The sequence below is a fragment of the Oncorhynchus kisutch genome, unplaced genomic scaffold (assembly GCF_002021735.2).
Source record: "Oncorhynchus kisutch isolate 150728-3 unplaced genomic scaffold, Okis_V2 scaffold1385, whole genome shotgun sequence".
In the NCBI taxonomy this organism is placed as follows: Eukaryota; Metazoa; Chordata; class Actinopteri; order Salmoniformes; family Salmonidae; genus Oncorhynchus; species Oncorhynchus kisutch.
In genome coordinates, this window is record NW_022263330.1 from 13,748 (window position 1) to 30,013 (window position 16,266).

Here is a 16,266-nt window from a genome sequence, read left to right on the forward strand (position 1 = left end):
TCTAAAATTGACCCTAGAAATAGTACTGTTAGGAGATCTGGAGGGACCAGGTCAGTCAATTACTAATTACTAATACTCTTAGTAAAATGATTTATCTTCAACTCGCAATCTGTAGCCCTAGTGGATTGTTTTACATCGATCTTCAATAAGGCACTTAGTACATAGACATCAAATGGTTGAAATGAGAAATGAGGAATGTGTATCTGGAAATGTATCGTTCTCTGCAACTATTCTGTCCAATAAGGTGCCATCTGAGGCTAAGTGGTTCTAAACACAACATAAATGACTATCTTATCTGTTAGAGGTTGTCCTAATCTGCTGGGGTATTGAGGGGGTGGATTTTCATTTCAGAGATTACACTACCTTCCAGAAGGCAAGTGGATTCCCAGCATTCTCAGACACAGTTCAAGTGCACTATATATAAGTAGTACACTATATATACAAACGTATGTAGATACCCCTTCAAATTAGTGCTGACAGGTGTATAAAATTGAACACACAGCCGTGCAATCTCCGTAGACAAACATTGGCAGTAGAATGGGCCTTACTGAAGAGCTCAGTGAATTTCAATGTAGCACCGTCATAGGATGCCACCTTTCCTTCAGTTCGTCACATTTCTGTCCTGGTAGAGCAGCTCTGGTCAACTATAAGTGCTGTTATTGTGAAGTGTAAACGTCTAGGAGCAACAACAGCTCGGCCGCAAAGTGGTAGGCCACACAAGCTCACAGAATGGGATCGCTGAGGGCTGAATCACGTAGTGCATAAAAAAATGTCTGTCCTCAGTTGCAACACTTACTACCGAGTTCGAAACAGCCTCTGGAAGCAACATCAGAACTGTTTGCCAGGATCTTCATGAAATTAGTTTCCATGGCCGAGCAGCCATGGAAACTCAAGCCTAAGATCACCATGTTTTATGCCAAGCGTCGGCTGGAGTGGTGTAAAGCTCGCCGCCATTGGACTCTGGAGCAGTGAAAATGTGTTTTCTGGAGTGATACATCATGCTTCACCATCTGGCAGTCCGATGGATGAATATGGGTTTGGCGGATGCCAGGAGAATGCTACCTGCCCCATTGCATAGTGCCAAATGTAGGGTTTAGTTTAGTGGAGGATGGTCTGGGACTTTTTCATGGTTTGGTCCTCTTAGTTCAAGTGAAGGGAAATCTTAATGCTACAGCATACAATGACATTCTAGACGATTCTTTGCTTCACACTTTGTGGCAACAGTTTGGGGGAGGACCTTTCCTGTTTCAGCATGACAGTTCCCCAATACACAAAGCGAGTTCCATACAGAAATGGTTTGTCGAGATCGGTGTGGAAGAACTTGACTGGCTTGCACAGAGCCCTGACCTCAACCCCATGGAACACCTTTGGAATGAATTGGAACGCCGACTGCGAGACAGGCCTAATCTCCCAACATCAGTGCCCGACCTCACTAATGCTCTTGTGGCTGAATTGACGCAAGCCCCTGCAGCAATGTTCCAACATCTATTGGAAAGCCTTCCCAGATTATTTTCTGTGATTGCAAACGTAATAAGATGGTGGTCCGATAGAACAGGATTACTAGAAAACTAAACTAGATCCAGGGTGTGACTGTGGCAAATGCGTAGGTTCGGAGACGAGTTGGACAAAACTGATTTAGCCAATGATGGCTTTGAAAGCCTTTTGGAGAGGGTCTGTGGACTTTTCCATATGACTATTGAAGTATTTTTGTAAAATTAACCACAATAACCACAGTTAAACTAGTTAGATAACCGCAGCCATTCTACAATAAATAAATATATATATATATTAACCTAGTCAAATAACCACAGCCACTCCATAATAAATAACCACAATGTAATGGCTGTCGTAGGAAGAAGGTGAGGACCAATGCGCAGCGTGGTACATGTTCATCTTTTTAATAAAGTAAACTGAATAACAAAACAACAAAGAAACAACCGGAACAGCTCTGTCTGGTGTAAACAAACAAAGACTGAAAACAACCACCCACAAAACACAATCAAAAACAGGCTACCTAAATATGGTTCTCAATCAGGGACAACGATTGACAGCTGCCTCTTATTGAGAACCATACCAGGCCAAACACAGAAATAGAAAAACTAACATAGACAACCCACCCAACTCACACCCTGATCATACTAAAACAAAAGACAAAACAAAGGAGGTCAGAACGTGACACACAGTTAACCTAGTTAAATAACCACAGCCACTCTATAATAAATAACCATAGTTAACCTAGTCAAATAACCATAGTTAACCTAGTTAAATAACCACAGCCACTCTATAATAAATAACCATAGTTAACCTAGTCAAATAACCATAGTTAACCTAGTCAAATAAACACAGCCACACTATAATAAATAACCATAGTTAACCTAGTCAAATAACCATAGTTAACCTAGTCAAATAACCATAGTTAACCTAGTCAAATAACCACACTTTACATCTCCACCTGACTGTCTGTGAGTCAGCATGTATTGAGAGCTTACCCTGACAGTTTGTTGGCTAGCCTATTTATAGCCAACATGTGTTATTGTTTTAGGAAACGGGGGATCACTGCAGTATTCAGCAAGGGCTTCCCCATGTTCTACTTCAATAAAGTTTGATGGTTCTTTCCATCCTCAAAAAGCACAAGAAAGAGGCTTGACACCCGTCGCCTCAGATTGTGCTGAAATCATTTATGTAGTTATGAACAGATATGATTAGCACTCCTGAAACATTATTTTGTTGAAATATAATTTGATCTCTGAGAAAATAAGCTCCCACCCCACCCCAATCCCACTCCAACAACCAGTATACAGTATCAGTTCTCTGTCTGACGAGCATTCTTTATCATAAATTAGTGTGAAAATACCACATTTGCCCCACGAGATGCTGCTGGTCCTACTACTGCCACCACACCCTTTTATCTAATTTAGTGGTCTCTTGTGTTTATTAAATGGATCACAACATTTTCTTTGCAACTTTGAGAAGAAAACCAATAGCTTTAGCTCATGATGAAAGTACATTGTGTGGTCATACTCACTATTCAAGCCAGTCCTCCTTGAAAGCAATTCAGTCTGTCCTTCTCTTTGTAACCTAATGCTTCAACCCAACTCTAGTGAATAATCCAACTATCTCGGGCGTAACTTCGTTAACATGATATCAGTGTCCCCCTACACCTCCCCACAACCCCTCCTAAACTTTGTTAACAGTATATCAGTGTCCCCCTCTACCCCATCCCTACCCAGACCAAGTTTGGAGCTTAGAGAAACATGTCCCTCAAATACAAAAACAAAGGTCACATATCTTTAAAATAACTTGTCATAAACTCTTTGTCTGCAGGGTGCTAATGTTCTCTCCACCCACAAACCGGCCCAAAAATATCTTCTGTCTACTTAAATATATAAACATTTGTTAAAGTGTTTAAAATGTATTTAATAGAGTGGATCCACTCCGTATTTGAGTCCCAGTGGTATTTGATAATGTCATATTTTTTGGTAATGGCAACTATCATTTATATAAATTCAGTGACAATAAATTGAGACTAATATTAAATTCCAAAGTCATGTAGTGTGGTGCTCCTGGAAGTGGTGACGCTGGTAAGACAGTGAAATACAGAGGCCTCTCCTCCAATCCATTTCCTTAACCAGAGTGGTCCATAATTAACTTGTGCTTGGTGGGCACTTTCAACCAGATATAAGGAGGCTGAGGCACCAGCATCCACAAGTCAGATACCTTCTTCCTCTGTGGTAAGGCTGTCTCATCTCCTCACATGTTTACCTTTGTCTCATGTAGTCAGCGACAGTAACTAACTGCACTGTTTAAATTGAGTTCTGCATGTTTTTTGATGAAAGATGTTACAATATGCAATCCAGTGACTTTGATTTAAAATGTTGCTTTAAGGTGTATTACTTTAAATGTGTTTTACTTCAAATCTGTAACTTTCATTTACTGTCTAAAGTGATGCTCCTGCACTTGTTTGGAATTTGAGTGGGTGGAATGTAACTGAGTTTTCAGGGGTGTATATTTGAATTATTTACATAATGTGTAGTAATGTTTTCAGGGGTGTATATTTGAATTCTTTACATAATGTGTAGTAAAGTTTTCAGGGGTGTATATTTGAATTCTTTACATAATGTGTAGTAAAGTGAGTTGCCAGGAAAATGAAAGTCACCAGTTGCACCTGTAGTTGAATTGGAAATGGCTGTAATGACTGAGTTGAATGATGCCATTCAAAAACTGTTCTATCCCTTCGAGGGCTAAATGATAAGGCTTTGGACTTGTGAATATTCATGACACCTTACTGTTTAACAGCGTCCTCCAAGAAGTACAAAGTAATCTGTAGGAGGAGGGAAAGAAGGTGAGACATGGTTTTAGTCTTCACATTAAAAGTGACAAAAATATTATAGAGAGATCGCTCATCTAACTCTGTTGACTAGTGAGGAAGCGCCACAGTCAATCCTGTTACTTTTTCTTATTTAATCTCTTTCCTAGTGATCCGTCACCATGAGCACGGACGCGGAGATGGCCATCTACGGCAAGGCTGCCATATACCTCCGTAAGCCTGAGAGGGAGAGGATTGAGGCACAAACAGCACCCTTTGATTCAAAGAATTCCTGCTATGTGTCAGATACCAAGGAGCTTTACCTTAAGGGTTTAATTACTGGCAGGGCCGAAGGAAAGTGTACTGTGACAGTCACAAATCCTGACGGCACTAAGGAGGTAAGCCTGATTTGTTGAAGTTTGTGGAATGACTCTATTTTTTTCAACCTTAACTAGGCAAGTCAGTTAAGAACAAATTCTTATTTACAATGACGGCCTACTAAAAGGCACAATACCTCCCTTGGGGACGAGGGCTGGGAAATATATATCTTTTTTTTTTATGTAAAAAGAATATAGGACAAAACACACATCACGACAAGAGAGACAGCACAACAATAAAGAGACCTAAGACAACAACACAGCATGGCAGCAACAAATGACAAGACATCATGGTAGTAACACAACATGACAACAACATGGAAGCAACACAACATTGCTGCAGCACAACATGGTACAAACATTATTGGGCACAGACAACAGCACAAAGGGCAAGAAGGTAGAGACAACAATACATCACGCAAAGCAGCCACAACTGTCATTAAGAGTGTGCATGATTGAGTCAAGAAATTGAGATAAATTTGTCCAGTTTGAGTGTTTGTTGCAGCTCGTTCCAGTCGCTAGCTGCAGCGAACTGAAAAGTGGAGTGACCCAGGGATGTGTGTGCTTTGGGGACCGGGTGTTGTATGTGGAGGATGAGGGCTGCAGTAGGTATCTCAGTTAGGGGGGAGTGAGGCCTAAGAGGGTTTTATAAATAGGCATCAACCAGTGGGTCTTGCGATGGGTATACAGAGATGACCAGTTTACAGAGGAGTATAGAGTGCAGTGATGTGTCCTATAAGAAGCATTGGTGGCAAATCTGATGGCCAAATGGTAAAGAACATCTAGCCGCTCGAGAGCACCCTTACCTGCCGATCTATAAATTACATTTCCGTAATCTAGCACGAGTAGGATGGTCATCTGAATCAGGGTTAGTTTGGCAGCTGGGGTGAAAGAGGAGCGATTATGATAGAGGAAACCAAGTCTAGATTTAACTTTAGCCTGCAGCTTTGATATGTGCTGAGAGGACAGTGTACCGTCTAGCCATACTCCCAAGTACTTGTATGAGGTAACTACCTCAAGCTCTAAACCCTCAGAGGAAGTAATCACACCTGTGGGGAGAGGGGCATTCTTCTTACCAAAGCACATGACCTTTGTTTTGGAGGTGTTCAGAACAAGGTCAATAGCAGAGAAAGCTTGTTGGACACTAAGAAAGCTTTCCTGTAGAGCTTTTAACACAAAGTCCGGGGAGGCGCCAGCTGAGTACTGTATAATCTGAGTATAAATGGATGAGAGAGCTTCTTACTGCCTGAGCTATGTTGTTGATGTAAATTGAGAAGAGTGTGGGGCCTAGGATCGAGCCTTGGGGTACTCCCTTGGTGACTGGCAGTGGTTGAGAGAGCAGATGTTCTGACTTTATTCACTGGACTCTTTGAGAGAGGTAGTTAGCAAACCAGGCCAAAGACCCCTCAGAGACACCAATACTCCTTAGCCGGCCCACAAGAATGGAATGGTCTACTGTATCAAAAGCCTTGGCCAAGTCAATAAAAATAGCAGTATAACATTGCTTAGAATCAAGGGCAATGGTGACATTTTAGAACCTTTAAGGTTGCAGTGACACATCCATAACCTGAGCAGAAACCAGATTGCATCCCCGAGAGAATACTATAGACGACAAGAAAGCCAGTCAGTTGATTTTTGACCAGTTTTTCCAACACTTTTGATAAACAGGGCAAAATAGAAATAGGCCTATAACACTTGATCTCCCCCTTAAAGCAACCTTAAAGAAGAACATGTATAAAAAGGATTTAAAAGAAATTGTAACAAAAGACAAGAAGGATTTCTTTGTTTTCTGTAAACAGAATATAACCTTTAAACACATGATTTTTAAAGCTCTATTTAAAAATTGAATCATTTTTTGTATTGACTAGTCAAAAATCCCCATGTATGTGTCAGTGGGTGATAACAATGTAGTTGGATTCAACAGGGCTGCACATACAAATACAAAATTGTATTTAATGAGCAAAACGTTTTCAGTCATGTCCAGTTTGATCTGCATGTAATCTAGATTTCTGACTGTTTCAGGAAGGAAAAGAGTTCAAAGACGCAGACATCTTCCAGATGAACCCCCCTAAATACGATAAGATTGAGGACATGGCCATGATGACCTACCTGAATGAAGCCTCTGTGTTGTATAACCTCAAAGAGCGTTATGCAGCATGGATGATCTATGTAAGAAGCCTGCATAAACACAGACACACATACATGAACATAACAAACACACACACACAATACTACACATCAATGAATGGTAGAAATGAACACATACCAAAACAGCAGGTCTACATCAGTATACCAGAGACCCACATCCTCACAGAAATCCAGGTAAATGTAGCTAATTTAGCTAAATCCAGGTCAGATTTAGCTAATCCCCTAATTTAATTTAATCCCTTTCATCCAGACCTACTCTGGGCTGTTCTGTGCCACGGTGAACCCCTACAAGTGGCTTCCTGTGTACGACATGGAGGTTGTTAACGCCTACAGAGGGAAGAAGAGGATGGAGGCTCCACCCCATATCTTCTCTGTCTCTGACAACGCCTTTCAGTTCATGCAGATCGGTATGAACTCTCACAGATGGATGGATGGTTGAATGGATGGAAGGAAGTTAAAATATGCTTTAGAGGTATCTACTGCTTTCTAGTCTAGGTTTGAACAGTCTGCTGGGAATATCTGATTTCACTAGCCTTGAATGGAAATGCCAAGGCAGTAGCTACTCTTCCTGGGGTTTATTATGGATCCTCATTAGTTCCTGCCAAGGCAGCAGCTACTTTTCCTGTTGCTATGAATTCCATAATGTTGTTTGAGTATAATTTTTTTATTTAACCTTCATTTAACTAGGCAAATGAGTTAAGAACAAATTCTTATTTACGATCATAGTCTACCAGGGAAAAGTGGGTTAAATTCTTTGTTCAGGGGTAGAACAACAGATTTTTAACTTGTCAGCTCGGGGATTTGATCCAGCAACCTTTCGGTTATTTGCCCAATGCTCTAACCACTACTGTAGACTACCTGTCGCCCCGAAATGATAAGCAATGTGTTTTTGGTTCCAGATAATGAGAACCAGTCCGTCCTGATTACGTAAGTTGTATACAAACTTTTCAAAGTCTTTCTATTATAACTTGGGTGTGCTGAAAATACACAACATTATGATTGGATTAGGCTGCGTGTAACGATCAGTCGATTACTGTGAATATTTGGTGTATTCTCAATGCTATTTTACTGAATCCCAATCTGATACTCAAACATGTGACTGAAACCCCTGTTTCCCTGTCATATAAACCAGTGGAGAATCCGGTGCAGGAAAAACTGTCAACACCAAGCGTGTCATCCAGTACTTCGCCACCATTGCAGTGTCTGGTGGTGAAAAGAAGAAGGACGAGCCCGGCAAAATGCAGGTAGGTTGTGTTTGTGTTTGCATTTTTAACACATTTCAGTCTGATGGGCTGTGTAAACTATTTTTTCCAGCGGTGAGTCCTGTTTCAAGAAAAGTGTTCAAGCTATTTAGCAAAAACAAACATGACCTCTTCATCGGTTCCGAGCTACTTGTGTTTGTCTCAATCAGGGGTCTCTTGAGGATCAGATCATTGCAGCTAACCCTCTGCTGGAGGCTTACGGTAATGCCAAGACAGTGAGGAACGACAACTCGTCTCGCTTTGTAAGTTTGAAGGGAATACTGTGGAAGTTACCTTGCATTGGAAACATTTATTTTAGTAGTTCCCTATTGTTTTATCAATATATGTCCTACAAACTGTAACATTTAAAGGGGTCTATCAAATAGTTGACCTATTTCTAACCCCCATGCTCCACTACAGGGTAAATTCATTAGGATTCATTTCCAAGGAGGCAAACTGGCTAAAGCTGACATTGAGACCTGTGAGTTGGTTTTGACTGTTTCTCAATGCTTTCCTAAATTCACACAGACACTTTTTTAAAGATATTTTTTGTAATATCTCTCTCTGTATCTCTCTCTCTCTGTATCTCTCTCTCTTTGTATCTCTCTCTCTCTGTATCTCTCACTCTCTGTATGTCTCTCTCTCTCTGTATCTCTCTCTCTCTGTATCTCTCTCTCTCTGTATCTCTCTGTCTCTGTATCTCTCTCTCTCTGTATCTCTCTCTCTGTATCTCTCTGTGTCTCTGTATCTCTGTCTCTCTCTCTCTCTCTCTCTCTCTCTCTCTGTATCTCTCTCTCTCTGTATCTCTCTCTCTTAGACCTGCTGGAGAAGTCCAGAGTGTCATTCCAGCTGCCCGATGAGAGAGGCTACCATATCTTCTTCCAAATGATGACAGGCCACAAACCTGAGATAGTTGGTATGGAAATGTAGAGTTTCAGAGAACATTATTCCCACCCCTATCTGTGGAACTTATAAAAAATAGTTAATGGTCCACACTATTAATACTATTAAAATGGGTACATTCAAGGTACCAAGGAATGAACTGTGAAGAACTAGTCCATGTGTCTCAGTCCCCTCTTTTGATGCTATTTATTGTTGTGACGTGACTACCATTAATGCGATGACAGCTATTCATTGAATAAGTACATACCACTTTCAATTGTTACGCAATTAAATTAATCATATAACTATTCATTAAGTAGTAATCTGCGGCACCACAGGAAAATATAATTTAATGAGTTACTGTTTCCCGACTTAACTCAAGAATATCAGAATATCTCGATATACTATCCGTCATGCATCAATCATTTGCTCCTATTTCAGTCTCATTCTGAACATAATAATATCCAATAAATCTGCACGAACCCTAATCTCCATGATGAGTCAGCAATACACAAATTGGCTGAATTATTTATTCACTAACTAACTAATCACACAGAATTACATAAACACACACACACAGGATAAATTATACACTGATTGTTAGCGGGTGTCTCGCTAGCGGGACACCAGCCGACAACATCCGGTGAAATTGGAGGGCGTGCAATTCAAATAAATAATTGTAATATTAAACATTCATGAACATACAAGTATCTTATATTATTTAAAAGCTTAAATTCTTGTAAATATAACTGCATTGTCCGATTTACAATATGCTTTACGGCGAAAGCATACCATGCGATTGTTTGAGGACGACGCCCCACATGAACATATTTTTCAACTTTTGAAGATCTTCCTCTGTTTGCAATCCCAAGGGTCCCAGCTACAACATAAATGGTTGTTTTGTTAGATAAAATGATTCTTTAATTCCCCAAAAGTCTATTTAGTTAGCGCCATTGATTTGAGTAATCCACTCATTCAACATGCAGACAAAGGAGTCCAAAAAGCTACCGCTAAACTTAGTTAAAACAAGTCAAACGACATTTCTATTTAATCCTCAGGGACTCTAAAATTGAAATAAACTCTAATATTTCATAGTATGATGGTTCTTTAAGTCCCTCACGACCACTTCCCTCATTATTTACGTTAGAAATATTGTTTTAATGTCCAACCTTTTGACGTTAAAGTTTAGGGCGGAGTCTCTATCTACACACAAAGTATTTTTGACTTCTCCATATTGTAGTGCAGAGAGAGCGGAGGTTTACAACCGGTCGTTAAAGTCCTAGGACCGGCCCCACTTCTCCCCCCCTTCCTCTCTGGTGGGAGAGAGGGGGGGGGGCTCCCTTTGATCCTCACCCAGGAGGGAAAGTCATAACATTATTATATACTACATGTATTCCTGAGTCCATCTATTGAGTAAAGGAGGGAGAGATACTGTAAAGGTAGGACAGCAGATTCTAAGATTTAACTGACAAGCCATCCTCTGCTGTTCACAGAAATGTCGCTCATCACCACCAACCCCTACGACTTCCCCATGTGCAGCCAGGGTCAGATTACTGTGGCCAGCATCAATGACAAGGAAGAGCTGGATGCCACAGATGTGAGTCATACAAAGGGTTAATCAAACTCTAGATAGGGAATGGGTAGAACCACCATACACACTGAATACACTGAGCAATTTCAACTTGGTAGCAGCTGAGAATTGTCATATGTTTTTAGTTTGATTCTAAATGCCTTGTGTTAGTTAGGCATGTGACTTCACACTTCACCTTGGGGCACATGCATTTAAAACATCCACAAGAGAGTGCCGCTAAGTGCCCTGTGGAACTGTGTTAAAACTCCCATCTACTAGCGTGTTAAGTAATCATGTGGAACAGAGAAGCCAGTCAATTCCATTCATACAATTTGTTCTGGACTGAGCACTGTATCGTGCTGTAACTGAACAAATTACTGTATAACAAATTAATCACTATTATACGTCCTCTCCAATGCCAGGATGCCATTGGAATCCTAGGCTTCACTAATGAGGAGAAAATGGGCATCTACAAGCTGACAGGAGCTGTACTGCACCATGGTAACTTGCACTTCAAGCAGAAGCAACGTGAGGAGCAGGCTGAGCCAGATGGCACAGAAGGTGAGTCCCACTCATTGATTTACAATATGGAAAGCATTAGTCCCATTCATTGATATACAATATGGAAAGCATTAGTCCCATTCATTGATATACAATATGGAAAGGATTAGTCCCATTCATTGATATACAATATGGAAAGCATTAGTCCCATTCATTGATATACAATATGGAAAGCATTAGTCCCATTCATTGATATACAATATGGAAAGCATTAGACCCATTCATTGATATACAATATGGAAAGAATTAGTCCCATTCATTGATATACAATATGGAAAGCATTAGACCCATTCATTGATATACAATATGGAAAGCATTAGTCCCATTCATTGATATACAATATGGAAAGCATTAGACCCATTCATTGATATACAATATGGAAAGGATTAGACCCATTCATTGATATACAATATGGAAAGCATTAGACCCATTCATTGTTATACAATATGGAAAGCATTAGACCCATTCATTGATATACAATATGGAAAGGATTAGACCCATTCATTGATATACAATATGGAAAGCATTAGACCCATTCATTGATATACAATATGGAAAGCATTAGACCCATTCATTGATATACAATATGGAAAGCATTAGACCCATTCATTGATATACAATATGGAAAGGATTAGTCCCATTCATTGATATACAATATGGAAAGGATTAGACCCATTCATTGATATACAATATGGAAAGCATTAGACCCATTCATTGATATACAATATGGAAAGCATTAGACCCATTCATTGATATACAATATGGAAAGGATTAGTCCCATTCATTGATATACAATATGGAAAGCATTAGTCCCATTCATTGATATACAATATGGAAATGATTAGACCCATTCATTGATATACAATATGGAAAGCATTAGTCCCATTCATTGATATACAATATGGAAAGCATTAGTCCCATTCATTGATATACAATATGGAAAGGATTAGTCCCATTCATTGATATACAATATGGAAAGAATTAGTCCCATTCATTGATATACAATATGGAAAGGATTAGTCCCATTCATTGATATACAATATGGAAAGCATTAGTCCCATTCATTGATATACAATATGGAAAGCATTAGTCCCATTCATTGATATACAATATGGAAAGGATTAGTCCCATTCATTGATATACAATATGGAAAGAATTAGTCCCATTCATTGATATACAATATGGAAAGGATTAGTCCCATTCATTGATATACAATATGGAAAGGATTAGTCCCATTTCCAAACATAGAAATAAAACACTTAATTAAGACAGACTGTGCCACATGAAAGTCAGGCAGGAGACCAAATTCCTACCCCCAGAAATAATTTGAAATGGTAGATGTGGTTGAAAATCAAAACCTAACCTACAAAGTGTTCGCCAAATGATTTTGTCATTATGACATCAGTCTGTTGTTGTTGGTTCTCTCTCCAGTGGCTGATAAAATCGGCTACCTACTGGGCCTGAACTCAGCTGAGATGTTAAAGGCTCTCTGCTACCCCAGAGTGAAGGTCGGCAATGAGTATGTGACCAAGGGACAGACTGTGCCTCAGGTAAGGTGGTAAATCACAGCATCTTAGGAGCACAGGAATTATTTTGGGGATGAGTGCATTACTCATCGCTGCAACTCCCCAGAAGCGAATAGTAATGTGTTTTCCCCCAAGCTTTTATTACCTTATTACTAGACATGGTCAACATCTCATGTATTCATTTGAGCTGTTATTATTGCAGGTCAATAACTCAGTCTCGGCCCTGGCCAAGTCCATCTACGAGAGGATGTTCTTGTGGATGGTCATCCGTATTAACCAGATGTTGGACACCAAGAATCCAAGGAAGTACTATATTGGTGTGCTCGACATTGCCGGGTTTGAGATTTTTGATGTGAGTGTGAGACCAGAGGAAGACAATTAGTTGTGATTGAGAGGGATTACAGCCTTGTATGATGAAATGATTCTGAAATCCCTTCAACAGTACAACAGCATGGAGCAGCTGTGCATCAACTTCACCAATGAGAAACTGCAACAGTTTTTCAACCACACCATGTTCGTCCTGGAACAAGAGGAGTACAAGAAAGAGGGAATCGTCTGGGCCTTCATCGACTTCGGCATGGACTTGGCTGCCTGCATTGAGCTGATTGAGAAGGTAAGCTGTCTGTGAGAATTAAAATGGACCGCAATAACATAGCTCATTGGAGCGCTGTGTGAGATTATCACACCTCGTGGTACGAGGAATCTGACTATTGAGAACTCAGTATGTTTCCTATGATATGCCCATAAATTAATATAATCCTAAAATAGCATGTTTTGTAAAGGAATAAATGTGGTCCTAATTGTACATTTCAATAATTTTATATACATCTCTTTTCGTGAAGCCAATGGGCATCTTCTCCATCCTTGAAGAGGAGTGCATGTTCCCCAAGTCTTCAGACACTACCTTCAAGAACAAGCTTTATGACCAGCATCTTGGCAAAAACCAGGCGTTTGAGAAGCCCAAGCCTGCCAAAGGCAAGGCAGAGGCCCACTTCTCCCTGGTGCACTATGCCGGCACTGTGGACTACAACATTACTGGCTGGCTGGACAAAAACAAGGACCCCCTGAACGACTCTGTTCTTCAGCTGTACGGGAAGTCCTCAGTGAAACTGTTGGCTACCCTGTATGTTGCTGCCCCACCTGAGGGTAAGACTAGCATCACATCAAAATATTTAACTGAGCAATACCCACTGAGCACACCACGTCATTTCATCGTGACGCATTGATCAACCAAATTCCAACCTTTATTCACCAACTCAAAAAGACAGCCAGAATTTTATTGATATCCTAATGTGTTATCAATATGCTTTCAACCATATTAAAGCACAACCAAATTCCAATGGAAAAACAGATGTCAGATTTTTGGTTTAGTTCTCATCTAAATGTGTTTTCACTGCACTTTCAACCACTTAAAAGCAAAGTTCAAAAACAAAGTTCCAATGGGAATACAATGTCAGATATTTTGTATTAATTAAACAACTTAATGTGTTATCACTATCTAATAGCAGAACCAAATGATCTGGACTGCAGTTGAGATTACATTAAAAGTACATTGATCAATACTGTTCAAGATTCTGCTCATTAAAGCAAACATGAAGATCTTCACCTTTGCTATTTTGAACATGTGACCTTTCTATGATTACATAAGAAGACATTGATAGTTACAATAGGCTAACCAGAACATGTGAGCTTTCTATGATTACATAAGAAGACATTGATAGTTACAATAGGCTAACCAGAACATGTGAGCTTTCTATGATTACATAAGAAGACATTGATAGTTACAATAGGCTAACCAGAACATGTGAGCTTTCTATGATTACATAAGAAGACATTGATAGTTACAATAGGCTAACCAGAACATGTGAGCTTTCTATGATTACATAAGAAGACATTGATAGTTACAATAGGCTAACCAGAACATGTGAGCTTTCTATGATTACATAAGAAGACATTGATAGTTACAATAGGCTAACCAGAACATGTGAGCTTTCTATGATTACATAAGAAGACATTGATAGTTACAATAGGCTAACCAGAACATGTGAGCTTTCTATGATTACATAAGAAGACATTGATAGTTACAATAGGCTAACCAGAACATGTGGCCATGGATGTGTTCCTCATTTTAAGGTTGAATAAATACTGTTACAGTAGTTTGTAAGATAACCTTCACTTTAGGCAATTTACTGTATTGCAAAAGGCTTATTGAATTGTTTGTTTGACAACTCAACCAAATCTCAACATATAAAGGATATCTTATGCAGATAGTTTCATCTGAACCACTGGCTTAATCGTATTCTTAAACTTTTGGTTTTGGTTTAGTTGGAGACGTGAATCAAACATATCATTAGTTTAACTTTTCAACAAGTTAATAGGCTATTTACTGTATTGAATCTTAGCCAGGTCACAGTTGTAAATGAGAACTTGTTCTGTAGACAAACTGCATATTGAATTGTGTTTGGTTGTCAATGCAACCAAATATCAACATTTGAAGGAGATTTATGTTTTGTGCCAGTGACTTAGTCTGGCTTTAATTCCAGTTTGTTTATTCCATGTGTAACTCTGTGTTGTTTATGTCGCACTGCTTTGCTTTATCTTGGCCAGGTTGCAGTTCTAAATGAGAACTTGTTCTCAACTGACCTACCTGGTTAAATAAAATGTGAAATAAAATGTAATTAAAAAACAAAACAAATGTAATATGTTGGATTGACATCTCCATCGCAACCAAGAATCAAAGTTAAAGAAATAGACTAAATCAAATCTAACTTTATTTAAAGTGCATTTAAAGCTTGATTAGATTTTTGGTTTGGATGGAGACGTGAATCCACCATATCAATTTTTAATTGGAAGACTAACTGGAGTCAAAGGAGAAGAAATCACAGATGGAACTAAGCAGAACATCTCCTTCAAATATTTATATTTGGTTGCGCTGACAACCAAGCAAATTCAATATGCAGTTTGTCTACAAATTAATCATTGATATGTTGAATTCACGTCTCCAGCTCAATAAAAAATCTATGTTAAAGAATAGGACTAAATCTAATCTAATTAACCTCTAAATGCACTTTAAATAAAGTTTGATTTGGTTTAGTCACAATATTTAACTTCAATGTTTGGTTGAGATGGAGACGTGAATCAAACGTCTTAATAATTAACTTGAAGATACAATTTGAAATCCACCAAAGCTTGAAACCCTTGGCCTTTATTTATTGTCTATTTTTAGTTGAACCTGGGGCAGAACCGTGGGTAGAATTTGAAGCCTGGGTAGATGACTTCCCTAATGCTATGTAGGCCTAAGTAGCATCATTGATGATACACGACTCACAAAGTATTGTTACATTTAATTTGCTCTGTTAAACCTACCATTTCCAATGATTTTTGATAGCAACAGTTTTTGAGAGATAGCTCAATCCTCATTCTCCTGATAGCACATTGGTAACAGTCAGTGACAAATATGAAAGCCAAGCAGGGCTGGGCTTGGTTAAAACCCTGGATCAGGGACCAAAGGTTAGCTGTAGATAGATCAACTCTCCAGTAGGACATGCTGCCCAGCCTACTGTTTTTTTTCTGATAGAGGATATCACGTTGTTTCAAAGGTATTAATTCAACATATTTTATACAATGTTTTTCTATGTTGAAATTGGTTATAATG

General features: G+C 39.2%; 1 protein-coding gene across 1 annotated transcript in view; it reads left to right on the forward strand.

Annotated features, from left to right (window-relative positions):
• The first annotated feature begins 4,300 nt into the window (after positions 1 to 4,300).
• Positions 4,301 to 16,266, forward strand: part of LOC109881459 (myosin heavy chain, fast skeletal muscle-like) — a 34,533-nt gene continuing 22,567 nt past the window's right edge. Inside the window, exons 1-15 of the mRNA XM_031818431.1 lie at positions 4,301 to 4,342; positions 4,477 to 4,704; positions 6,706 to 6,852; positions 7,082 to 7,238; positions 7,731 to 7,758; positions 7,964 to 8,075; positions 8,243 to 8,335; positions 8,493 to 8,553; positions 8,890 to 8,988; positions 10,448 to 10,551; positions 10,947 to 11,085; positions 12,517 to 12,635; positions 12,814 to 12,963; positions 13,054 to 13,224; positions 13,454 to 13,757. Of these exons, the coding sequence (XP_031674291.1) occupies positions 4,489 to 4,704; positions 6,706 to 6,852; positions 7,082 to 7,238; positions 7,731 to 7,758; positions 7,964 to 8,075; positions 8,243 to 8,335; positions 8,493 to 8,553; positions 8,890 to 8,988; positions 10,448 to 10,551; positions 10,947 to 11,085; positions 12,517 to 12,635; positions 12,814 to 12,963; positions 13,054 to 13,224; positions 13,454 to 13,757 (1,900 nt within the window). The 5' untranslated portion in view covers positions 4,301 to 4,342; positions 4,477 to 4,488. The remainder of the gene's footprint in view (positions 4,343 to 4,476; positions 4,705 to 6,705; positions 6,853 to 7,081; positions 7,239 to 7,730; positions 7,759 to 7,963; positions 8,076 to 8,242; positions 8,336 to 8,492; positions 8,554 to 8,889; positions 8,989 to 10,447; positions 10,552 to 10,946; positions 11,086 to 12,516; positions 12,636 to 12,813; positions 12,964 to 13,053; positions 13,225 to 13,453; positions 13,758 to 16,266) is intronic.